At 44.1% G+C, this 25,710-nt stretch overlaps 4 protein-coding genes across 5 annotated transcripts; 3 read left to right on the top strand and 1 right to left on the bottom strand.

Moving 5' to 3' along the window:
• LOC109950878 lies at positions 292 to 1,900 on the top strand. The gene is made up of 4 exons (XM_020571027.1): positions 292 to 365; positions 774 to 970; positions 1,200 to 1,603; positions 1,724 to 1,900. Exons 1-4 carry the CDS (start codon positions 292 to 294, stop codon positions 1,898 to 1,900), a joined length of 852 nt encoding a protein of 283 aa, XP_020426616.1.
• LOC18766276 (delta(14)-sterol reductase) lies at positions 5,109 to 10,171 on the bottom strand. The gene is made up of 13 exons (XM_020570534.1): positions 10,110 to 10,171; positions 9,903 to 10,020; positions 9,703 to 9,773; positions 8,965 to 9,021; positions 8,360 to 8,451; positions 7,702 to 7,749; positions 7,420 to 7,540; positions 7,237 to 7,283; positions 6,773 to 6,854; positions 6,431 to 6,507; positions 6,214 to 6,333; positions 5,645 to 5,719; positions 5,109 to 5,559 (listed from the first exon to the last, which is right to left on the bottom strand). Exons 1-13 carry the CDS (start codon positions 10,155 to 10,157, stop codon positions 5,406 to 5,408), a joined length of 1,110 nt encoding a protein of 369 aa, XP_020426123.1. The 5' UTR covers positions 10,158 to 10,171; the 3' UTR covers positions 5,109 to 5,405.
• On the top strand, positions 11,846 to 16,559 carry LOC109950577. 2 transcript variants are annotated; one of them, XM_020569836.1, is made up of 5 exons: positions 11,846 to 13,488; positions 13,743 to 13,981; positions 15,241 to 15,381; positions 15,464 to 15,933; positions 16,014 to 16,559. In XM_020569836.1, coding segments are annotated over exons 3-5 (912 nt in total). In that variant the 5' UTR covers positions 11,846 to 13,488; positions 13,743 to 13,981; positions 15,241 to 15,380; the 3' UTR covers positions 16,455 to 16,559. The 2 variants fall into 2 exon arrangements, with proteins under 2 accessions (XP_020425425.1, XP_020425426.1); XM_020569837.1 differs by lacking the exon at positions 11,846 to 13,488 and having other exon boundaries at positions 13,736 to 13,981.
• Positions 24,414 to 25,552, top strand: LOC18766860 (transcription termination factor MTEF1, chloroplastic). The gene has a single exon (XM_007200021.2). The coding sequence runs from the start codon at positions 24,423 to 24,425 to the stop codon at positions 25,377 to 25,379; it is 957 nt and encodes a 318-aa protein (XP_007200083.2). The 5' UTR covers positions 24,414 to 24,422; the 3' UTR covers positions 25,380 to 25,552.

The raw sequence follows: 25,710 nt of genomic DNA, 5'->3' as shown, positions 1-25,710 counted from the left end.
TGTCTCCCCCTCCTCTCCAATAATGAGAGTAAATTGGAGAGTCTTGGATTGGAGAATCTTGGACTTGAACTGCAGAATGATGTATTTGAAGATGTTACTCTCGGGAAGAAAACGACTGGTCGCACTGAAGAAAGAGACTGATGGCTACATCCTGGAGCTGAAGATTGTGCTCTTTGTGAAGAAATGATCGGTCAACATTTGGAACTCAACCAGTTGACTGAGTCTGGCGATGACGGAATCGCTCTCTGTGAAGAAACGACCGGTTGACAGTTAGGATATAACCAGTCAACTATGCCGAAAAATTATGACAGTGACCCTTGTGACCCGTATGCAATTGAGTTCAATGCAATACCCATCTCTACCATGTTAGTGCCCCAATCTAGTCGTAATAGTGAATCATGTGAGGTGATTTCTGATGATCTATCTGTGTTAAATTATCTATTACCCCCACGAACCACTAATGGGAAACCTAAAGTACAATATTCTCCTGATACACATGTCAAGTCTAAATATCTCATTAGCCATTATGTGTGAACTCATCGTTTATCTATGTCATATGCATCATATTTGTGTCAATAATCTAGCGTATGTATGCCAACTAAGCTGCATGATGCTATTTATGATCCCAAATGGGTGGATGCCATGAATGTTGAAATGGAAGCTTTGAACAAGAATGAAACTTGGGATTTAGTCTCTTTACCAAAAGGGAAGAAAGTTGTTGGGTGCAGATGAGTGCTTACTTTGAAGCATAAAGCATATGGTTTCATTGACAGCTACAAGGCTAGATTGGTAACAAAGGGTTATACTCAAACATATGGAATGGATTACTTAGAGACCCTTGCTCCAATAGCAAAGCTCAATACTGTGCGTGTACTCTTGTCCCTGGCTACTAATTATGACTGGCCCTTGTTGTTGTTTGATGTCATACATTGTGACCTCAATGAAGGAATATACATGGATCTTCCTCATGGTATTCATGTGACCTCTAAGGAGGGTGTTATATGTAAACTATAGAAAACCTTATATGGATTAAAGCAATCTCCAAGAGCATGGCTTGGAAGGTTTGATGCGTTTGTGAAGAAATGGGTATGTACAAAGTAACTCAGACTATACTTTATTTCTAAAGCATCATAAAGGTAAATTGACAACTTTAATTATTTATGTTGATGACATGATTGTGATTGGAGATAATCAAGCAGGAATGCAAAATCTTCAGAAGTATCTGGCTTCCAAGTTTGAGATGAAGTCATTAGGTGACTTATTACTTATTGGGATTGAAGTTGTTAGATCTAAGCATGGTTTCTTTCTGTCCCAAAGGAAGTATGTTTTGGATTTACTTGCAGAGACTGAAATGTTGGATTGTAAACAAAATGATATCCCTAGTCAACAAAATCATAAATTGGGGTTATATCCTGATCAAGTCCCTACTGATAAAGAGCGTTATCAACGACTTGTGAGGAAATTGATTTATTTAACTCATACACGTCTTGATATTACATATACAATGAGTGTAATGAGTAAGTTTATGCATTTTCCTAGTAAAGATCATATGGGTGCTGTGATTCGTATTCTAAGGTATCTGAATATTGTGGGATGGCTCAAGGTGTGTGTGAGTTACTATGGTTAAGGACATTGTTGGGAGATCTTGGGTTTGAGCCCCGAAACCCATAATAAAGCTGCAATTGCAATTGCTCATAAGCATGTGCAACATGATCGTACAAAGCATATAGAGGTTGATCGGCATTTTATTAAAGAGAAGTTGGATGCTAAGATTTTTTCTTTTCCGTTCATATCATCCAAGTATCAGCTAATGGATGTTCTTAAGAAAGTTGTGTATTCTATTGCCTTTCTCAACTCGCTTGACAAGTTGGGCATACATGACATCTTTGCACCAACTTGAGAGAGAGTGTTGGCAAGATCCTAATTCTAATTCTAATAGGAGATTTATTTTCTGTTCTATTAGGATTTTATTTCTTTCTCTTTTTTACAAATCTTGTGTAATTAGGAGTTTATTTGTTTCCTTATATAACCTTACTAGAGTTTACACAATTGTATTATAAAAACCTCCTTTTGGAGAATGAAAATATTCTACCCCATATTGTTTGAATGAAATTATATAAGAAATGGATTGTTTAGTCATAAGAATACACTAAGAAATAAACTTATCGCTTTTTTTAAAATTGGATTTAAGAAATTATGTGAATGTCTTTTTAACTTGATGTGATGTGGTTAAGGTTTTTGAAAAAAAAATGATTTCTAAAATGATTGCTTTTTTTAAATAAAAAATAAAAAAAAGATGTTCATTCATAATAATGAGAACGTACATAACGACATGAAACAGCGGCCTCATTAAAACCTTCCTACCATATGAGGAAAGAGTACCATACATGCCAAGAAATAACAAGAGAGTCCAAATCTAGACCGCTTACAAGACAAACCCAACAAAGAAAAGACTCAATAACATGAACAAGCTAGAGGAAGGAAAAGCCCTAGAAAACACACCCAATCTTCTTCACACTGTCAAAGGAAACCCTTATATGATAATCATAGTCCATAAGGTAGTCAAAGTTGCATCGGTACTAGGAAAGAAGGACACAAAGGAAGACCACGCAGCAAGAAGACAAACTAGCCTGGGCCACTTAACCTGAAACAGAAATCAAGCCTCAATGCATTCACAGGATGCCAAGCCGACGAATGCTTTGCAGAAGAACCTAAGGGAGGCCCCCAGGAGACCTCATCTGACCAATCTTCATAGGCATAATAGCACGACTGTAGATGAAACCAACAAAGCAATCAGAGACATCAGAGGACCCAATGACCACACCAGCGCATTTGAGTGGAGTAAGGACCAGTCGATTGCCAAACGAGTGTTCGATCTCATTGATAGTGTCATCGGGCATAATAGCTGGAGAAGACATGGCAGCGGCGCAAACCCGAGAAGGAATAGACCACAAACCCTATAATCCACCGCCCAATATGCAGAGAAGGAAAGGGATGGAACCGGCGACATTGACAATGCTGCGGAATGATATGGGTGCGAAAAGGTGGTTGCGAAGACAAGGGTGCGAGTAGGTGGAGGGGGCGGAGCAATGACGACGCAGTAGTATGAAGTCAAACGTGTTGTTGCCAAAAGAGCGAACAACAAAAGAGAAGGAATGACGACGCTAACAAGAGAGCAACCCCGGATGGGTAAACTTTTATTATAAATTCATTTGATTTCTAAGATGATTATTTATTATCTATTTTTAGTATTGTGATATATTTTAAGGTTCCCAAGAAAACAAATGATTTCCAAAATGACAGTTTTGTGTCAATGTGTGTCTCCTTTCCATCTTTCTAAAGATTTAGAGGTAAAGTTTTTTGTGTGTGAAAATGTGGCAATATGTGAGTGGGGAGTTGGTGCACCACTTGTGCACGCCGTCTTGCAGCAGCCTAATTTGGTGCACCTGTCTCACTCTTCAATTTGTCATATTATTTTTCACTTTTTTTGTTTATTTCATCTATCTTTGCTCCCTCTTTTCTCAACTTTGTGTACATTTTTATTGGGCTGGTGGGGTTTGCACATAGGTTGGTTTGGTGGATATTATTAATAACAAATGTTTGGAGAGATTTCACGTGAATTAGCGATTTTTAACTATTAATATATCTGAAATTCACAATTCAGGAATGACTGAAAGTTTTCCAATCACATGTGAGTGACTTTCCCTAACAAAATGAATTGGAAAGCAAAGATTAGAAAGATGTGATTGTAGGAATTTCTTGCATCTCTTGCTCTAGATCTACTGCTTATGGTAAAAAGGGAAAGGCTGAGGCAAAGTTTGACTAGTACCCATACCTACCTACCTTCCCATATGCTTCGTCACATTGCGTTTAGCTGCCTGCCTCTCTCTCATCTGTCTGACTCAAACATCAGTGAGTTTTGTATTGTACCACCAAGCAGGCTAGACAAGTCCACATGTACCTCTGTCGGTGAAGAACTATGTTATTACATAAATTATCAGCGTAAAAACCAAAACAAATTATAAAAAATTTGTATTGAATTTGATGCTCAATAATCAAATCAAATATGCAAAATTGGAGCACTTTGTGTAAAAGATGCTTTCACGTCTGTCTTTCTTAAAATGAGTGTACTCTGTGTGTATCTGTGCATGGACCTCATTATTTTGGTGCTATCGCATAGTGCGTGTGACAGCTAGAAAAATTTATTGAACTCTTGCTGATTTTGGGGTGCGATGGGTTGTGCTCACTCCATTTGGGTCCGTTTATCTCTGAAATCAACTCCATTTGGGTCCGTCTATCTCTGAAATAATAAGAAAGTTCACTTTGTTTGGATCCGTTTATTCTCCAAAATCATAAAGAAAGTTTATGCAAGTACAAATAATAAGAACTAAAATACTCGTTCAGTTCTCTCTATTTTCGAAATCTTAAGATAGTTCGTGCAAGTATAAATAATAAAAATCATCTCTGAAATCATAAGAAAATTCATGAAAATACAAATAATAAGAACCAAAACATTCACTTAGGTCTATCTATCTTCGAAATCATAAGAAAATTGGTGCAAATACAAACAATAAGAACCAAAACGCTTAAGAAGTTAAACAAGGAAACATGCCAAAGATGCTAAGAGGATATACTAAATCATGTAAGCCGAAGAGGGAAAATTGTTGGAGAACATAGAATTTCAGTCTTAAAGCTCTATTGTTGGAATGCATGTGCTCCACATCATTCAATAGTACTATTTCACTCATTACTAATTGGTTTTGGTGAGAAGCTGGGACTTCTACATATTAAAACCACATTGTTGGACTACACGTACTCTACATCACTCAATAGTCGTAGGCCTAGCCCATAAGTTGTCAGGAGCCGTACAACCGCACAGGCCTCCTAGAAAAATGGGGCCTCTTATAAAACATTTTAGGTGTATGATTGATGCTTTTTGGGCTTTATCTTGAAACTTTTTAAGCCTTTTTTTTCGTTCTCATATAATGGGCTTCTTTTATTTAAACTAACCAACTTAGCACTTATACGTGCAATCGTCTACAAAAAGAGCTAAATGTTGAACATAAAATGCCTCACCTTTTATTTCTGCCCAAGATCTCCAAAATCAATGAATCAACCTTGAATAGTAGTCGTCCATGTGTTTAGTTCAAAGTTCCGCCACATAGAATATGAGCTTATTGTGAGTATAGTATCTCACCTTACCTATCACAAGCTATATAACAAGAACCATAATATTTACAAATTAAATGTGCAGGCATTTTGTCAAAAGATACACAACTTTTTTTTTCCTGAAATAACTCTTAACAGTCGGGAATAAAGTGCATTTTATAGTACAAACAAGAAAGCGTGAGGTCCACTGCAACCAAACTTGATGATGCGTTTACAAAAGTCCAGAGTCTGGTAGCTTAATAAACATAAGGCAATATTCTCCATGGGACAAGCCTGCGGTATTCTGCCCAGATTTCTTTGTACTTCTCTGCACAACGAGCTTCATCTCTTCTTTCTCTCCGTATGAGCAGAATGAGAAGATAAATTGGATAGAAGTATGGAACTGGGGAACTGCAAAACGAGCGACTTTCAAAAATGGAAAATCTATTTTTCTACGAAAAGTATTTCAACATTTGTAAAGGAATAGGGAAAGTACCTTATTCCACAGGGTAAACTAAAAGACAGTGCAAGCAACAAGTCCCCAAGGTAATTACAGTGCCTTGCGATTCCCCTTCACCAAAATAATCAGAGTATGAGAAAATGTTTGTGATGAAGCATGATGGAAAATCTACTTTGCTTGTAAGTAGCATTGTCAATGTAAGCAACAGAAAGGCCGGGATTATAGTTAGTTTTATGAAATAATATGAAATATAATGCGTGTAGCTTCCCCAGAGAGAGAGAGAGAGAGAGAGAGAGAGAGAGAGAGAATAGTCAATATATCATCTAATTCATTTTTTCAATTACTTGACCTTTTGTGAAGTTTAGATTTCATCAACCGCCAGTCTAGTTAGGTGTTCCTCCTAACAGATCGTATCTGAGACCAATTAAATGGGTTACTTGGTTCACCTCATAGTTTGAAACATTGTTGGGTGATTGATTCAATTACCAATAGTGCTTAATTGAAAGATCAAGTCATTTCACTTGACCTGCTGTGCTTAATTGACAATAATGATGAGCAGAAGAAAAGAACAAGATGATATAGAAGGTGGTTGATGTAAATCTTACCAATAACCAGAAGCAAGCAACTTTCCCCCAATGACCCTTGCAGGCCTACCCCATATAGGTGCTTTAGGATTCTTCTTAAAGACATGCTTTTGCTTGTTGGCTCCTCTGAATACCATGTACCTGACCAGTATGGATTTTAAAAGTTCAATGTTAGCACACAAAGAGAAATTAGGTTATAATGCTCCGAATGCCAACTACAAGTTGATGGAAAGGTTACCCGATCAGAAAAGTCAAACAATTTGCTACAACAGCGGCTGTTCCTAACTCCACGTTGTTACTCAGAAGCCACCATCCCTTTAACAAAGGAAATAACAAGGCAGAAATTTAGAACAATGAAGAACACAATGGCTAAGGGTTTCAGTGTTGCTTTAAATTACTCTTCTGTTTCAGAGAATCTATAACAAATATGTTTTATATTTTACAGTTCTACAGCCAGTCTAAGTTCTCAAACAAAGTGTATGGAAACACACCAAATCAAGTATTACAGTGTGATCGTATGGGTGGGGGAAAGTAGGAAAGAAAAAACCAGTTTATTTAAGCTGTAGTTTAGGTGACATGCCTGGATGCTAAAAGTGAAAGGAATCCACACTAGATCTCCAAATACAAGCATGAAACCCAGTCTCTCTGCAATTATGTCCCACCTGTAAAAGGCAAACCATGTAAAAATAAATCAAATATGCAAAGATAAATGTAACAACCCAAATTGGCATGGTATTCAATCATCACAAAGACAGTGAAGAGAATGCGTGAAGAAATATAGCAGACCAAACTTATTGAATTCTTTCCTCAATATCCAAAAATACAAATGAAAATGGATATACGACTAGAAGACAGAGGAAAAAATAAAATAAATGGCTATAGCAATAAAAAAATGACTAAAGATAAAATCAGAATCTGTCTGGGGAGGGAATGAGAACCCTAGGATATACAGGTGAGACAAGATTCTTGATAGTGTAAAAGCAGAGTGACACGGGATAAAACTAAGTTGAATGATTCAGCTAGACGTCATGGTAATGCACTTACGTGGAGGTCATGTACTCCTCATGAAAAAAGTAGTCCAGGATGTATAACTGGAAAAAAGGAAAAGGACAGAACTTTCAGCAATCACTTACAAGAAGTAAACTAAAGAGTATATATTATATATAGACAATTTTGATAGACATAGAGAAACAAATATTATACACATATAAAATGAGGTCAGATTACCACACAGAACAACTGGAAGAGGATCATTGATTGACTCAAGGTGCCATCTTGGATACTTCTCACAAGAACCGAAAGGTTGATAAAAAGCCAGCCCATCATTCCAGCTCTAACAAAGAAAAATCTACAGAAGAGAATATCATCTTTATAAGCTTCATATAAAGATAATACAAGAAAGATAAAATAAGGTCTGAAATTAAAAGTAATTACTACTAATTCTGTTGGTGTATGTTAGAGTGGCTATATGGAAAGCATGCCACAAATATTGAAGACTGGATTACATACTTGAGGTCGATGCCCATAAACTGAGGATTAAGCTGTATTCCAAACCACCTATTAAACAAATTAAGAGTGCCCGTATTAATATAACCGTAAGATGCATTCAACAAGGGATTGAAGCAAATACAGAAACCGAAAACTTCATTTTTAACACAATAAAGGATACAAGTAGTCAATCATTGCATGTTATGAATCGGTGAAGACAAAAATCATCAAGACATTAACTTATTTATGTTCGTTTTCTAAACCACAACATAAATAATGACTTTTCAATCTTCGATATTTGGTAATTATTTTCACCAGTTGAAAGAGTAAATGTTTTTGAATCAAAACCTGTTTGAAACCCGAGAGGTTTTCGATTGTCTTAACATGCAGATGGCACAGATTTAGGATAGGTTGGTAACTCAAGGTTTAAAAGTATCAGTCCTAAAATCCCTCTATAACATCTGTTCCTACCCTTGTTTTTTTCTTTCTACCATTTGTCTAATTGAGAAAATGCAAATGTTATAAGGCAGGTAAAGAAAAGTGTGGGCAGGGCACTATATATATGCTCATCTGAATTTATATAAATTTTTTTTAACTATTCACTATATCATATACAAATATAAACCATTTCACCAAATGGAGATGGCTCGGAATAAGTTAGACAAGTTGTTTAAACTACCAGTCATGGAGAAGGTTCCCTGTCACATGAGGCTTTAGGGAAGAACCTCGGTTGCTCGACTTGCAGCCAGCAGCGTAAAGTACCAGTGTGACCTAACATTGTATAAAATTAAAGGAAACAATTATATAAAAGAAGACAACTTAATAATGATGATCCAATACTGATTGACAGAAGATGGAATATATGGTATCATAGGGTTAAATCCATTATTATGAAAAACTATTTGGAAGCTGGTACTTTTGTATCCCTATATATTTGCAAGACAGAATGATTGAATCATTTTCCCCATTATATTAGTTTCATACTGAAGTTTTGGCTTTTCTTTTGTAATTTCGGAGTGAATTGTTTAAATTATTGTGAGGTTGTGGAGGTGCCCATATGGAGGCTCTTCCACATGAGACCAAACCAAAACACTGAGAAACTCAACTTTTAAGTCACAAAATTGTCAGTCAGAGTTGAAAACAGAAAAGAAATAGAGTTTCATCTTAAACAAGGATGCCAGCACAAGGTTTGTTCATGTACTTCACCAACCACAACACCAATGTCTATTTCAAATGCTACAACTGAAACATGGACTACTAAATGTCAATTGCTTACTGACTTACCAGAACACTAAACAGAAAAGTTGTTGATAACAGCTCAAATCCTCTGTCTGATATTGCCTGAAAACATTATTTTGATGTTAATATTATTCAATTTTTGGATCACACAAACACAATAAACTGATGGCAACATTTTAACACTATAATCTCCATTAATTTATTTATACAACTTTAGGACGGAGAGAGAGATAGAGATATGTATCCCTGGGAAACAGCTAAACTACATATTATGATGTATCAATCTGGTTCTGTTGCATGGAGCTGGACCCACATTCAGGAAAGTGAAATAACCCCTCTCATGGCAAAAAAAAGGAGAATGATATATAGCTGGTGGATTGGAAGTTTAGAGATAGGATGCACTCAGATGCATATGGAACAGCCTTCATCTTTCCAGTATGCATTTCAGGTTTGACAGAGTTTTCAAATTGGTGCTAAACGCTGGATATGAAAAGTGAAAGCATTCAAATTTTGTCTTTCCAAGGAAAACCATCAATCCAATTTTGGGTTACTAAAGTGATTTTTCTGTATGACAGTTGACCCTTACTCAAATTTTAACCAAAATGTAGATACAATTATATCATCTCCAATTTCCACAGCATTATCAATTGCATGTGATATTATATAAGATGTAAATGAAAATTGGAAGCTGGCTATTAGCACTCTCAAGAACCATCAACCCAAATATAGTCACTACAAGGAAATTAATAATCCAAAAAACACAATGAAGTTATGACCACATACAGTAAGTGATACGAAATCCATCTTAGCACCAAACCCAAGAAGCCCAATCAGCAACAGAAGTGATAGCAGACCTTACAAGGACAATAATAAAAAAAAGATTCTAGCCAAAAATACACCACACTCTCTAAACCACAGCTACTCAAGCAATTAAACAAACAAATAGTGTGTGCAAGTACGAATGCAATTAAAAAGAAGCAAACCATTGCAGCGATAATGAAGACGATAGCCATCTGGTAAGGTGGCTCCGGGAACAACTTTGCCGGGCAGTATAGATCCGGCAATGGCCAAGTAAGCAAAGAACAATGCGAGTATAACAACCTGAATATTAAGGATCAATTAATTGATTAACGATAACAAAATTGGGGATGAAAGAAAAGGTGGTGATGGGTTTAGAGAAGCATACTTACAGAGTTGCATGAGGGAATTAGGAGGTGGAGAAGATGACCCAGATCCATAGTTGCAGAGAATAAGAGCTACACAGGTAAGCACTTGCTATACTCTGCTTCTTTCTTTCTTATATGACGCGACTGTTTGACAGCAATGATTCTCCCGCCTCAGTTCTTCCCATTTTTAAATGCTTGGTTTCGCACTTCGGCTTTTTTATTTAACTAGGATGATAAATTGTTATCTTTTAGTTTCCTCCAATATCTTACAATTTTTTAAAAATAAATAAATAAATGAACCATTTAATCAACTTAAATTTAGAGGCACAATTTTAGTGCACAAAATTATATTTAGTTGTCAAACGTTATAAAAGTCTGATGAAATTGAAATTACAGTGATCTTAGTGCTAAATTATTAGAAGAAAAAAAATTTACTATTAAATAATGCACTTTTGATTTTTTTTTTTTTTTCAAGAAAAGCTATTATTGTATTCATATATTAGGTTAATACAAGGATAGAAGCATAGTAATCATGCAAGTTTCTAGATACATGGAAACACACCCGCAACATCAAGCGCACAAGGTGTATCTCCACTAAAAATCATGAGGCCAAAGAAATTTCAACATAAAAGTCGCAATCCTGACAAGCCGAACATGAACCGTATCAATACAACTACAACTTTTAAACGCTCACAAGTAGGTATAAGTGAAGATTAGACTACATACAAACACCCAACTCATAAAAGAGTTTATGCAATTATTACAACTCAAGAAACTGTAAACACACAACAAGTGAGTAAAAGCCGCTTAGCCATCTCCTTTATCTCCAAATTCACCAATGAAACCACTAGCGCACTGCTACTTCGTCATCATTGAAGATTCAAGGATAACAAAATCACAAGAGCCGCCAATGAAATCACCAGCACAGCCAAGCAAAAAATTCAGCCCAAAAACCGATAAACAACCCCAAGAGAAGAGAAGAACAGGGTGGGGAGGAGGGAGAAAAGGAAGGGGCGGAGAGGGTAGGGTAGGGGAGGGGAGGAGAGGGGTAGGGTGGGGTGGGAAAGGAGGCCACCCCTCCCAAAGGGGGGCTGGGTTGTGGAGACTGGAGCTAAGTTCCTGAGGATTTTTTTTTGCGAAAGTTCTTTAGGATTTTTCGAGGAAAATTTTGTGTTCCCATTGTTTGATGAGAAATTATTGTCTTCTAATTGTTTTGTCAAACAAAAGTGTTGACACTCAAAATGGCCCGGCCAATATTGAGTCCAACTTAGTGATTAGATGTGCTGAGTCTTCAGCAGAGAAGAGGGCTGTGGCCCTTGGTGAAATGGGTTGGTGAGAGACCTGTAGAAGGTAAAAGGAGGAGAAACAATCGTTAAGCTTCGGACACCGGTGTGGTGCCGGCCGAAGGCTCTCCGATGCCTAAGTCAGTCACAAGTAGTAATTCTGGCAGAGTAACGGTAAAAGTGGGAGAGTCGTTCCCCTTTTTACCTGGGTACTGTTCCCTATTTATAGGGAAGTGAAAGTGGGAGCTTTGCACAAAGTTCCAATGTGGGACTTTGTGCAAGCCGTTGTGGTGACGACACGTGTCCTGGAGATTAGGTTTGGCAGCTGAGAGCTTCGGCATGTGTCTGGCACCTCGGAAGTGTGTCTTCCTTCGGCATGGGAGAAAGCGTGGCTGCCTTGGTGCTAGTCGCTTTGATGCTGGGTCTGCTCGGTTCATTATGGTGTAAACAGTAGTCCCCCAAGTTCGCGGTCGAGAAGTAACTTCTGGGTTGGGAACTTGTGAGTTTTGTAATTGTAACCGAGCATTCCAGCTTCATTGGGAGCCGCAGGGCACTCCCTAGTCCCCCAAGTTGGCAAGCTAGGAGTTGCGTCAACACATGGTAGCTGGGTACCTGGGTACTTGGGCATGTTGCAGATAGAATGGGAGCTGGGTCCGTGGGGGAGCCAGACCTTCGAAGGAGCCGGGTCGAGTGAAAGTTTTGGACTCCAAAATTTCCCCATGGCCCTTGCTGTTCGGCAAGGGTCTAGCTAATTTTTTTTTTTTTTTTTTTTTTTTTTTTGGAAATGGCCGGGCCATTTAGGAATTTAAGACTACAAAGTTTTTTCATGGCCCTTGCCGTTCGGCAAGGGCAAGGGTCCAGCTATATCTATTTTTTTTTTTTTTTTTTTTTTGGTTTTGAATGATTTGTGAGCTAGGCCTTTTTGGATTGGGCCTTCGGCAAGTCGCTAGAGTTGGGCTCAAAGTGGGCTTTGGCAAGGAAAAGGGCCCTAGGGTTTTAGGGTGAGGGGGTATAAAAATAAGGGATCCATCATGCCGTTCGGCAGAGTGCATTCGGCAGCCTTGGTAGCCTTTGGAATTGGGAGTAAACAACTTGGAGATTGATCTTGCCGTTCGGCAAGTTTTGGCAAGGATATTTGGAGTGCTTGGATTTTTGTTGTTGGAGTGCTAGGGGTATCATTTCGGCAATTTAAAGAGCTAGGGTTTGAGGGTGTCGTTCGGCAAGGGGGGAGAATAGGGTTTGGAAGACCCTTGCCGTTCGGCAAGGGTGATTGGAAATTCTTTTTCCTGTCTTTGGCAAGCTGGAGCAAGGCGCGAAAAACTGCACCCGATTTGACTTGGAAGACCCTTGCCGTTCGGCAAGGGTGATTGGGTAGTTGTCGAGTTGTGTGGTGTTTCGGCAAGGGAAGCTGGGCTGTGCAGCTTCGGCAGGGTGTAGCACGAGTGATTGGGAGCACATCCGAGTGGTTGGCCCTTGCCGCTCGGCAGGTCTTGGCCACGGAGCTGCTGGTCAGAGGTCGAGTAAGGCGGCTGGTACTTCGGCACGGTAGTCCTTCGGAAGCTTGTGCTTCGGCAAGATTTGATTTTGTCATCTTGCTGAACGGTAGGTGCTGCGGGCCTAGGATTAGAAAGAAATTTCCTTGCGGGCCATCTTGCTGCGAGCATATCAACTGTGGCTGGACATTGCCGTTCGGCAAGGTAGGTTGGAAAGGGGTCGTTGCGAGCAAACCTATTGGTTCTAGGTCCTGTCTGTGGCTTCGGCAAGTGGGCTGGAGTTTGAGCAGGGCCTGGTGCGGATCCGCGTGAGGTAGGCTTCGGCAATAATTGGAGCTGGACGAGGTGCAGTTGAGGTGCTGCGGAGATCGAAGTGGAGCTGCGACTGATCTTGCCGTTCGGATGAAGGGGCTGGGCTGTTGTTTCGGCGGGCGCAGCGAGGCTGTGCTGTCCGAGGAGTAGCTGCTGTCCGAGGTAGTGTGTTGGCTGTGTTCACGCTTCGGCAAGGGTGATTGGGCCTAGCTGGACGAGTGGTCTTCACGAGCTGGGCCGAAAAATAGCTGGGTGTGGAGAGTAGTTTGGCCGAAAATAACTGGGCCAAAAATAGCTGGGCCGTCCATAAGGCAGGTAAGTCCCCTATTTATTGTTTCGTGGGCCTTGCCGTTCGGCAAGTCCATCAGTAATGTGTTGTGAAATTGGCTTGGGTGTCTTGATAAAATTTGGGCCTAGCCTTGTAGTAGGATTGGGCTTATGGAGTAGGCTAGCACACTTGGAATTTTGAGGGCCTCCATTTTGTTTTTGCACGGGCCTTGCCGTTCGGCAAGGCCCCTATTTCCCTCAATTTTGTGTATTTTGAAAATTGAATTTCAAATTGTGTGTAGGTACAAGGGATTTAGGAGGGAATATGAAAGGGTGCTAGGGTTTGCTCGTGAAACGAGGCGTGGTACCCTTTGTTGGCTATTTAATAGGAACTTGGGTGGTGAAGGCATCACACTTGGCTTGAGTTGAGAAAAATTGTGAGAATTTGAGGAGGAGGAGAAGAGATTTCCGGCGAAGGTTTTGTGGTGGTGCTTGTGGCTGAGGTGATTTCCGGCGACTTGTACGTGGTGGTACGAACAAGGTTAGACCTTATTTCGCTTGAACTTTTGAATTGAAATGTCTTGTTTTGCATAAACATGTTGAAGGTTAGGAAGAACACATTGAACATGAGCATGAACATGATGAACATGTTGAACATATGTATGAACATGTAGAATTCTTGCCTGGCATGAAGATTTGGCAAATTTTTGTTGTTGTGGTTCGATCCTCTCTGCATGTGCATTTAGTTCCTTTTTCTTGTTTTTCCATATTTGTAGATGTCTGAAAGTTCTGATAGGGAAAGTCTTGACCCCCCTGCCTTCGACGGGGATGATACTGAGAGTCAAGAGCCGAGTCAATATATATGTTCTGAAGAGGAAAGTTCAGAGACAAAGGGTATGGTGGAAGGAACCATAGAAAGTAGGATGATAGGGCCTTGGGGTGAGAGGGCTGAGCCATCGGGAGACTCTGGGTCGGCTGCATATAGGGAGATGCAGAGAAATTATATAGAGTTAGAGGCTATAGCAAATCGGGTTCTAGCCTTGCCTCAGACGCAAGAAGTGGGTTCGAGCAACCAGGCATCACCATCAGGGTCTATGGGTATAGCCGTGGCTTCAGTATCAGAGGGATTAGACATCCGGGTTGGTGTCCCGGTGCCGAGGCGGAATACACTTACAGAAGCGAAATTGGCCCAGCTACGAACAGATTTTTGTGTGCCAGCCTATGTGGGCCTGAGGTTACCCACTGATACCGATGTAGTCAGATATCCTTCGAATGGCTCCGTGATGATTTTTACAGATATGTATCTGCATGGCTTCAGACTACCGTTTCATCCGTGGGTTCAGATGATGTTGGCTAAGTTGGGGTATGCACCGGGGCAGTATAATCCCAACTTTTGGATTCTTCTTCATGGGGTGTATATTGCCTGGTGGTTGGCTGGGTTAGGGGAGCCAACGTTCGAGCAGTTCATGTACTTGTATTCTATTTCGAAGCAACAGGGGAATTTTGGCTGGGTACAGGCGAATTGCCGAAAGGCGAAGGAGAGGGGCTATTTTATTGGACACAAGCCCACAATGCAAAAGTCCTGGAGGAATAGGTGGTGCATGGCTTATGGGGACTGGGAGTGTCCTCCAGGGAAGAGCGTTGTCCAGCACATTCCTACCCACTTCCAGTCTATAGGTCCTTGGCCCCATCCCTTAAGATTGTCTAATGCCTGATTGTGTTGTTTTGGCTCCTATTTTTGGTTCTGTACTTCCTCGGTGCCAGTGTAAATGGCTAAGTAGTTTCTAACTCTTGATGCAGGTTCAGTGAAGTGGGGCCCTATCTCCAAGGAGCAAGAAGACGAAGTTGAGTGGGTGAGGGCGCAGCTATCAGAGACTGAGCGTGAGTGCGGGAACCTAGTCACGCAGAAGAATTTGTTTGAGTCCGGACTGCTGCAAGGAAGTAAGTACCTGGGTTATCTTTTTGTTTTGGACTGAGCCTTTTGTGGTTGTGACTAATGTAGTTGTTTTGTTTGTTTGGACAGTGGCTGGCATCATAAGGGGGAGCACGAAGGTGGCCGTAGACATTGATGAGACCGAGATGCAGAAGCGGCTGAGGGAGTCTCGGGCCAAGAAAGCGGAGAAGAGTGCTGGAAAACGACCCAGGGATGATGATGAAGGTCGGGTCGCGGACGTGCTAGGGAAAAGGAAAGCCTTGGAGGAGGCTCATCAGCGTGTGATGGGGTCAGGGCCGAGACTGCCGCCTTTTGATCTGCAGGCACCGCCGAAGCTACCCTTCGGCATGGAGGACGTGTTCGCTGAAGGGGTAGAGAAGGTAGACTTCGGCAGGCTACGCCAGCAGAAGAAGGAGGTCAACCTGGCTATGCACCGGCAGGAGGTGCCTTTAGTGAACGTCTTCCTGGAAGGCGTGAAGAGCGACCCTGAGGCTCTGGCGAGGACTCCAGCTTCTTCCTTCATTGACCGGGCCCAAAAGACGATCCTCACCTCTGCCTATGTAAGTGTTTAGGCCTCTTTTTGAATGTATTTGTGTTGGAATATTTGTGTGGATTGACTAACATGGTTTTTGTTTTGCAGGCCTTTGGCGAGATGTACGTCAGCATGGCCAAGGCTGACAAGGAGATCCAGAGGCTGAAGAGGCGGGATGAACAAGCCAAGAGCAAAGTGGCGGAGGCGCAGGAGGCTATCCGAGAGAAGAACGCCTTGCTGGTGCAAAAGGCGGCCCTGGCCAAGGAGGTGGAGGAGCTGAAGAGGTCGAAGGCCGAGGAGGTGGCTGCTGCCCGAGTCGAGGCGATTGAGTCCTTCCGATCCTCGGAGGAGCTGAAGAGCTATATCATGGACCGACTGGTTGATGAGCAGCTTCGCTGGGAAGATAGGTTGGTTAGGTTCAACCCCTCGGTGGAGATTAACTTTGACACCAGTGGCGAGCCTCCTGCACAGACCCCGCCTGCTGATGCTAGCGCCCCGACACCAGAGGCTGAGCCGGCCACTGAGGATGCCCCTTCGACCGAGTCCTGAAGGCGTTGCCTTCGTGATGTGTTATAGCTATTTTGTACTCTAGTGATTGTGTTGGAACACTTGTTTGTTTTGTTTATTTTGGTTATGTATGAACATTTGTCCTTGCCTGGAACAATTGTGTTAAAAATGATAACAATGTGAGTTCATGAGAATGAGCCTGAGTCAGGCATTTCATTGAAATAGATGCCGAAAGGCAGAAGGTACAAGTGGTCTAGGGTCTAGATACCTTACGTCTAACTTACAGTAAATAATCAAGACCAAAGTATTGTCCTAGGGTCTAGATATGTTTACTTGTAATAGTACTTGAGGTGGTCAGCATTCCACGGGTGAGGCAGCGTCTTGCCTGTGGAATCACGAAGCTGATAAGTGCCGGGGCGGCAGATTTTGATAATCTCGTAAGGACCTTCCCATGTAGGGCCGAGGGTATCTTCGTTAGGATTTTTGGTAGCCAAGGAAACCTTGCGCATGACCCAGTCCCCCATTTTGAAAGCACGGGGCTTGACTCGGGAGTCATAGTATTTGGCGATGCGTTGCTTGTACGCGGCATTGCGCATGCTCGATTGGTCCCGGAGTTCGTCAATGAAGTCGAGGTTGAGGGCCAACTGCTCGTCATTGGCCGTGGCATCGTAAGTGGAGGTTCGGTATGTGGGCTGACCAATCTCTACCGGAGCTACGGCCTCGGTTCCAAATGATAGGGAGAACGGCGTTTCACCCGTGGATGTGCGGAAGGTGGTGCGGTAGGACCAGAGTACTTCTGGGAGTAGTTCTGGCCAGCAGCCCTTGGCTTTATCAAGTTTTGTCTTGAGGGTCTTCTTGATGATTTTGTTCACGGCTTCGACCTGGCCATTGGACTGAGGATGGGCTGGGGAGGCGAAACACAGACGAATCTTGAGGTTGGAACAAAATTGTTTGAATTTGGCGTTGTCAAATTGCCGGCCATTGTCGGTGACGATGGAGTTGGGGATGCCGAAGCGACATACAATGTTTTGCCACACAAAGGATTCGATGCGAGCCGCAGTGATGGTGGCCAAGGCCTCGGCCTCAGCCCACTTGGTGAAGTAGTCCACGGCCACAACTGCATACTTGACTTGGCCCTTGCCCTCTGGCATCGGTCCAATGAGATCCAGTCCCCATTGGGCAAATGGCCAAGGGCTGACCATGGCAGTCAACGGTTCAGCCGGGAGTTGTGGGATGTTGGCAAATCGCTGACACTTGTCGCATTTCTGGGTGAAGGCCTGGGCGTCAGTGTGGAGTGAAGGCCAGAAGTATCCTTGGCGGATTGCTTTATGGGCTAGCGAGCGTGCGCCCGAGTGGTTGCCGCAGATGCCTTCATGGATTTCTCGGAGGACATAGTGACCTTCCTCTGGAGTCAGGCATCGAAGGTAAGGAAGGCTGAAACCACGCTTGTATAAGGAGCCGTTAATGATCAAGTAACGGGCGGAGCGATGGCGAACGCGTCGTGCTTCTGCCGGATTAGCCGGTAGTGTTTGGTTCTGTAAGAACTGGAGGATGGGGTCCATCCATGTAGGGCTGTGATCAATAGTGCAGATGAGTGGGGCTTGTGTGCTGGGCTGGGCCAAAAACTCGATGTGGATGTGGCGACCCAATCCTTGCTCCAGGGCTGATGCCAACCTGGCTAGTGCATCGGCATGGCTATTCTCGGAGCGCGGCACTTGCTTGATAGAGTGGGCTTGGAAGGTTGCCAGCAAGTGCTGAGCATGCTGGAGGTAGGCCGTCATAGAGGCATCCTTAGCCGTGAAGTCCTGGTTGACCTGGTGGACCACGAGTTGTGAATCGCTAAATATCTGAATTTGCCTGGCATCCATCTCTTTGGCTAATCGAAGACCAGCTAAGAGTGCTTCGTATTCGGCCTCATTGTTGGAGGCTTGGAATTTGAAGCGAAGGGCGTACTCGAGGGCAACCTTGTCTGGGGAGATGAGAACGAGGCCGGCCCCACAGCCCTGGGCATTAGAAGAGCCGTCTACGAATAAGGTCCACAGGGGCTGGGTTAGGTCGAGATTGCCTTCGGTGGGGGTTTAGTCCTGGCTGGGAGGGGGATTGGGTTCAGTTATGAGCTGGGTAGCTGCGGAAGCTTGGTGCTCCGTGAATTCGGATAGGAAGTCAGCAACGGCCTGTCCCCTCATAGCCGGGCGGGGTTTGTAATGAATATCAAACTCGCCCAGTTCAATGGCCCATTTGACCAGCCTCCCAGAGGTTTCTGGGTTCTGCAACACCTGTCGGAGTGGTTGGTTGGTTAAGACATGGATGGTGTGAGCTTGGAAATATGGTCGGAGGCGTCTTGCCGAGACGACCAAGGCGAACGCCAATTTTTCGATGTTTGGGTACCGAACTTCGGCATCTTGCAATGCTTTACTAACATAATGCACTGGGTGCTCCGCGTGATCTTTTGATCGGATGAGCACAGAGCTAACAGCCGAAGCTGAGATGGAGAGATAAATGACGAGGATGTCTCCGTGCTCAGGGGTTGACAATAAAGGGGCCCGGCCCATATACTCTTTGAGCTCGCTGAAAGCCGTGTCGCATTCAGCAGTCCAAGTGATGTTTCTTTTGGTGCCTTTAAGGGCCTTGAAGAATGGGGCGCAGCGGTCAGTGGCTTTGGAGATAAATCTGGTCAGGGCTGCGACACGCCCTGTAAGGCTTTGGATATCCTTGACCGTCTTAGGTATTGTCATATCTAAGATGGCCTGGATCTTTTCTGGATTGGCCTCAATGCCCCTCTGGCTGATCATGAAGCCAAGGAATTTTCCGGAAGCCACCCCGAATGCACATTTGGTGGGGTTGAGCCTCATTTTGTACTGCCTCAGGATGGCGAACATGGCAGAGAGGTGAGGGATGTGTTGGTCAGCTGTGCGACTCTTGACTAGCATGTCATCGACATAGACCTCCATGGTATTGCCAATCAATGGGGCGAAGAGCTGATTCACCAGACGCTGATAAGTAGCCCCGGCGTTTTTGAGGCCAAAGGGCATCACCTTATAGCAGTAGAGGCCGCGGTCCGTAATGAAAGAGATGTGGGCCTGATCTTCGGGGTGCATGAAGATCTGGTTGTATCCTGAATAAGCATCCATGAAACTAAGGAGGGCGTGGCCGGCTGTGGCGTCGACTAGCTGGTCAATGCGGGGTAGCGGGAAGCTGTCCTTTGGGCAGGCCCGATTAAGGTTGGTGTAGTCGACACACATGTGCCAGCCCTTTCTTGGCTTGCGGACCATCACGACATTAGCCAGCCATGTAGGATAGTCAACCTCCCTGATGAATCCGATGCTACTCAATCGTTCCACCTCCGCCCTCATGGCCTCATAGCGCTCGGGATCATAAGCGCGACGCTTCTGTCGGACTGGTCTGATGGCAGGATTGATGCTAAGCCTATGAGATATGATGTCTGGTGATATGCCAGGCATGTCATTGTAGGACCAAGCGAAGACTTCGGAGTTGAGGCGGAGGAAGGCGACCAGGTCAGAGCGAAGCTCTGGCGAGATGGAGGTGCCAATCCGGACTTGTCAATCCGGGATATCGTCATGGAGGGTAACCAGCTCCAGGTCCTCCATAGGTTCGGCCTGCGGTGTGATGGACTCCTCCCTTGGGTCTTCAGGTGGGTCTGTGCCAGCTTGAGGAGGGGCGGGAGCCATGGTTACCGAAAGGGCCTCGCTCCTAGGTTGGCGATTGGTGGATTTTACTGCTGAAGCATAGCAGCTTCGGGCCCCGAGTTGGTCGCCGCGCACCGTGCCTGGGCCATTAGGAGTGGGAAACTTCAACAGCAGCATATGCGTGGAAATAAAAGCTCTCATTTGGGCTAGGGCTGGGCGGTCGAGGATGACGTTGTAGGCTGTGGGGCAATCGACGATAAGGAAGGGGGTGGTGATCGTCGTCCGCTGGGGTGCGGCCCCAATTGAGATGGGGAGATGAATGCTGCCGATGGGCTGGACCACATCACCCGAGAAGCTCACAAGGGGTGTGATGCTTCGGTCGAGGAGGTGAGGCGGGACCTGGAGTTCATTAAAGCACTCGGCAAACATCACACTGACCGAGCTGCCAGTGTCCACCAGGATACGCCCAACGTCGAAGTTAGAAATGTCAGCCCGGATAATGAGTGGATCGTCATGGGGGAGGATAACACCACGCTCCTCCTCCTCGCAGAAGGTAATGGGGGCCCAGCCAGTCCTGTGGGTCTTTGGCAACCGTCCCTGCTCGATGGTGAAGACCTGGTGCGCATAGGTGGAGCGGACATAATGTTTGATGGAGTTGTTGGAGGTGCCAGCCAGGGTAGGACCTCCGCTGATGGTGGAGATCATGTTGATTTGTCGTTGGTGAGGGTTAGGCGGGGCTGGTATGTTGCGCACATAGTTGTCCAGCTTACCCTCCCGGACGAGCCCTTCAATTATGTTGCGCAACGCAACACAAAACTCGGTGTCATGGCCGCTGAATTGATGAAAGCGGCAGAAGACCCCCGTGTTTGGCATTGGCTTGTTGGATGGTCTCCGGGGGGGTGGCTTGGGGATGATGGGGGCTTCACGCACCAGGACGTTCTCATAGGTGGTGTTGAGGGTGGTAAATACCTCGAACCTGGGCCTGGGTGTGAATGGAAGTGGGGCCCGATCAGCAGGCCTAGGAGGGTTGCCTCCGCTAGAGTGGTGGTTGCCATGTCTGCCACGTTTGTTATTACCGAAGGGATGCTGGTAGCTATCCTTCCGCTTATGTTGTTGGTTGTCCTGAGTACTCGGGGCAGGGGTAGAATGCTGAGGTGGGGCTGGGGCGGGTGCTGAAGCAGGTGGAGGATCAGCGAAAGCGTTGCGCATCAGGTTAGCTGGGCCACGCTTGGTATTGAAGTATTCGGCCTTAGCATGGACTGCTGCCTGCTTCATCAGCTCTGCATATGTGTTCTAACTGTTGCTATGGACCAGGTAGCGGAAGTTGGACTCGCGGAGGCCGCTCTTAAAAGCGCCGAAGGCAGCGCGATCGTCAGTGTCTGGGCAGCGGGAGTATTCATGACTGAAACGGGCTGCATATTCCCGAAGGGGTTCGTCCTCAGCCTGCCTAAGCATATACAAGTCGTCGGCAGAGTATAGGCGATCAGTCTGGATCATAAAATGGTCCAGGAACGTCTGCTTGAGACTATCGAAGGAGTTGATGGTGCAGGGGTGGAGCCTGTAGAACCAATTCAGGGCCGCGCCGCTGAGGGTGGAAGGGAAAAGGAGGCACATGCCTTCATCAGTGAGGCATTTGCACCCAAGGGCAGACTGGAAGGAGTGGATGTGGGTGAGAGGGTCCTCCGTGCCAGTGTAGAAAGCGATGCGGAGGGGCTGGATATCCTTCTCCTGGTGGTAGTGGAGGATGCGTTCGGTAAAGGGCCCGGGTCGTGGTTTTGCCCAGAGGGGTTGATGGCTGCGATGTTGTTCGCTTTCCAGGCGCCGGACCTTTTCGAAGAGAAGCCTCATGGCCGGGTCGGCATGAGGAAGAGTTTCAGGCGCCAAAGGCCTAGGGGCGGGGCAGACAGGGACTGGGGATTGTTCCCAATTTTCCAGCGCCCCGGTGTGGTAATTTGGCTGGGTCTCTGAATTATAAAAGTCCCAAGTATCCGAGTCTCCGACACCTTCCTCGTAGGGTATGCGGACGGGGGCTGGCGAGAGGCCCAGGTGTGTCACCCGTGGGTCTTCGAGGTTGACAGGGATAGGGATCGGCCTTGGCTGACGGTCCGAGAGGCGATCCCTGCAATCTTGGTAGATCCTGACTGGTTCATGGGGCCGGTCCCTCGGTGGGGGAACGCAAAGGGGTCGCGACTGGGTTATCTCCAGATGAAGGTGGTCTTTACCTTTGCGGAGCCTAGCTTGGGCCGAGGCACTGTGGCTGGAATGTACTGGCTGGTTCGGCTGAGTAAGCCCAACGTTCTGGGTGAGGTCGTGCTGGGCATCTTGGGTGTGGGTCCTTTCCCAGTTCCGCTTTAAAACACGGTAGTCATGTTCTAGCTCAACGTTCCTGCAATGGAGGTGCTCGTATTTTTCCGACATTTTAGCGACACTGTCGCGGAGGCTCTCCATTTCTGCCTGGAGAGTGGCATCTTCCGAAGATTTCCTTCTAGAAGTACCATCGCGGGGGGTATGATGCTGGGTATCGCGGCTATCCTCGGTCGGCATAGCAGAATGTGGGGTGAAGAAGAGGCAACGGGGCCTGAGGGGTGAAGGAGCCAGCTGGGCTGATAGAGAATGCGGGGATTCAAGTGTCGTTTTCCCACAGATGGCGCCAAATTGTTGACACTCAAAATGGCCCGGCCAATATTGAGTCCAACTTAGTGATTAGATGTGCTGAGTCTTCAGCAGAGAAGAGGGCTGTGGCCCTTGGTGAAATGGGTTGGTGAGAGACCTGTAGAAGGTAAAAAGAGGAGAAACAATCGTTAAGCTTCGGACACCGGTGTGGTGCCGACCGAAGGCTCTCCGATGCCTAAGTCAGTCACAAGTAGTAATTCTGGCAGAGTAACGGTAAAAGTGGGAGAGTCGTTCCCCTTTTTACCTGGGTACTGTTCCCTATTTATAGGGAAGTGAAAGTGGGAGCTTTGCACAAAGTTCCAATGTGGGACTTTGTGCAAGCCGTTGTGGTGACGACACGTGTCCTGGAGATTAGGTTTGGCAGCTGAGAGCTTCGGCAGGTGTCTGGCACCTCGGAAGTGTGTCTTCCTTCGGCATGGGAGAAGGTGTGGCTGCCTTGGTGCTAGTCGCTTTGATGCTGGGTCTGCTCGGTTCATTATGGTGTAAACAAAAAGGAATCTAGAAAAGAAAAAAAAAACCAATTAGTTTTATTGAACAAATTATATTTTACAATTTTCTAAAATTTCATCAAATCTTCTAAAGCATTGCTAAAAAAGCTCTAGAAGTATTATTCGCAAGTGCAACTATTTCCACCTACCTTATATTTCCACCCATTATGTAAATTTGAAAAAACACAATCTTATCTTTTCACCCCCCATTATTCCTAAAATATCCTTTAATTATTAATTCAAGCAAATTCTCTATGATTATAAAAAAATTATAAAAAAAAACACTTCTATTTCCTTTCCTTTTTTGCTAGATTTGTTCTTTTCAACATTCATTCTCTTGTTGTTTTCTTCTTCATAATCAATTTGATTGAATGATCAGAAGAAAGAATAATTTTTTTGGAGAATTGAATTCTAAGCACTAAGGAGTCATACAGTCATGATCTCTTGGACTACAGGGGTCCAAGAGATTTGTGGTCACTCACCGTTGGATGTAAATTCAACGGTTCACTCACTCTTACACTCCTTTTAAGAAACTTTTTTGAACCATTGGATTAATATCCAACGGTGGGTGACCACAATCTCTTGGATTCCTGTAGTCCAAGAGATCGGGACTGAGGAGTCATAAGAGCAATTGAGGAGTCGCATGCTTTTTTCTTCTTTATTTTTTTTTCATTTCTTTTTATCAAATAGTAAAATAAGTGGATTACATGAGTTGAGGTTTTTTTTAATCTAAATCCTTAAAAGTTATTTTACAAAAGATAAATTTATTTTTAAAATTTTTAAAATAAGATAAATGAAAATATAAGACAGGATAAAAATAGCACCACTCTTCTTTGCCATTTTGCTCTAGGAGCATTTTCCTATTGTTTTGATACGAGCACTAGGTCTAGGTGCATTAAATAGTATTTTATTTCTATTAATTTTATGTCACAAAGGCAAACAAATTTTGACTCCTTAGAAAGCCAAACTCAGTAATCTAATTTCCATATTTTTTTTTTAGGTCAAAATTCTAATTTCCATTTTGATACAATACACAAAGTGATGTACATTTTCTAACTTTTTCGGGTGCTTTAAAATTTATTTTCTAATTTGACTTTTCAGTTTTTAAAATGACGATTTGGTTGATTCTTAATATTGAAAATATTTTTTGACATAATTAAATAGTTCAATAACTTGACAAAATATATTGGAAATTCAATTATATGGGCCGAGTCCCATTGGTTTCAAGATTTATCATATATCACATATCCATCCATCCCCTTATCCACATAACACAACTGCCACTCTCTCTCTCTCTCTCTCTCTCTCTCTCTCTCAAACAGTTGCTTACAATGCTTCGCACGCTCTGTCTCATCCCAACTCCCTCCTCCTCCTCCTCCTCTCTCACCACCTCAAATCCCCATCCTCCCTCACACTTCATCAAGTTCCGTACATCCTACCGCGAAAACCTCCGCTATCTCAAAACGCTGCGTATCATCTCCCCCGAAACCAACCCCAAAAAGCTCCCCCTCCCCGACGCCACAGACCAAATCCTCTCCACCGTAAATTTCCTCAAGTCCAAGGGCTTTTCCGACCCCGACTTCCCGAGGCTCGCCTTCCTCTCCCCCAAGCTCTTCTCCCCAACCCTCGACCCCACCGACATCGCCCCCGTCTTCGACTTCCTCGCCGCCGAGCTCCCCGCCGACCCTTCGTCCTCCTGTGGCCTCATCCTCCGCTGCCCGGACCTCCTCTTCTCCGACGTCGAGTTCTGCCTCCGCCCCACGCTGCATTATCTCAAACAGTTGGGGCTTGATAAGCTCGGGGCTCCGACGAATTTGAATGCACATTTGTTGAACACGAGGGTGGAGAAGCTCAAGAGGAAGATGAGGTTCCTGAGGAGTTTGACGCTTTCGTACGAGGAGGCAGCGAATGTGTGTGTGAGGCTGCCTGCGATTTTCGGGTACAGCGTGGAGGATAACTTGCGGCCCAAGTATGAGTACTTGGTGAAGGAGATGGGGAGGAGTGTGGATGAGTTGAAGAAGTTTCCTCAGTATTTTGGGTTTAGTTTGGAGAAGAGAATAGTGCCGAGGCATTTGCATTTGAAAGAGAGGAATGTTGAGATTCCGTTGAACAGGATGTTGCTGTGGAGTGACCAAAAGTTCTATGCCAAGTGGAAATAATAATCAATCAATCAAAATGTTAGGAGACCGCACCGTGTATAAATGCGATCCCCCTAGCATTAGTGTATCTAAAAAGGTGCACCTATGTTAGATTAATTTAGTTGAGTTTAGATTATCGTTTGTATAAAATAAATAATAAAAATAAAAATAAAAATGTTGAGTTCTTTTTTTTCTTTTTAAATTTTTATAAGAGAGGAAGAATTCGGACTTTAGAAATGAGGAGAAACGCCAACAGACAAATAACTAATAGTTGCAATAAGGTAAGATTTCAAAACATTTGAGTATCCGTGTGTGTGAGTTCAGGGTTTTCTTATTCTTCAATTCCGTTCAT

This window comes from Prunus persica, chromosome G8, assembly GCF_000346465.2.
Source record: "Prunus persica cultivar Lovell chromosome G8, Prunus_persica_NCBIv2, whole genome shotgun sequence".
In the NCBI taxonomy this organism is placed as follows: domain Eukaryota; kingdom Viridiplantae; phylum Streptophyta; class Magnoliopsida; order Rosales; family Rosaceae; genus Prunus; species Prunus persica.
This window is presented reverse-complemented; position numbering and strand designations above follow the sequence as displayed.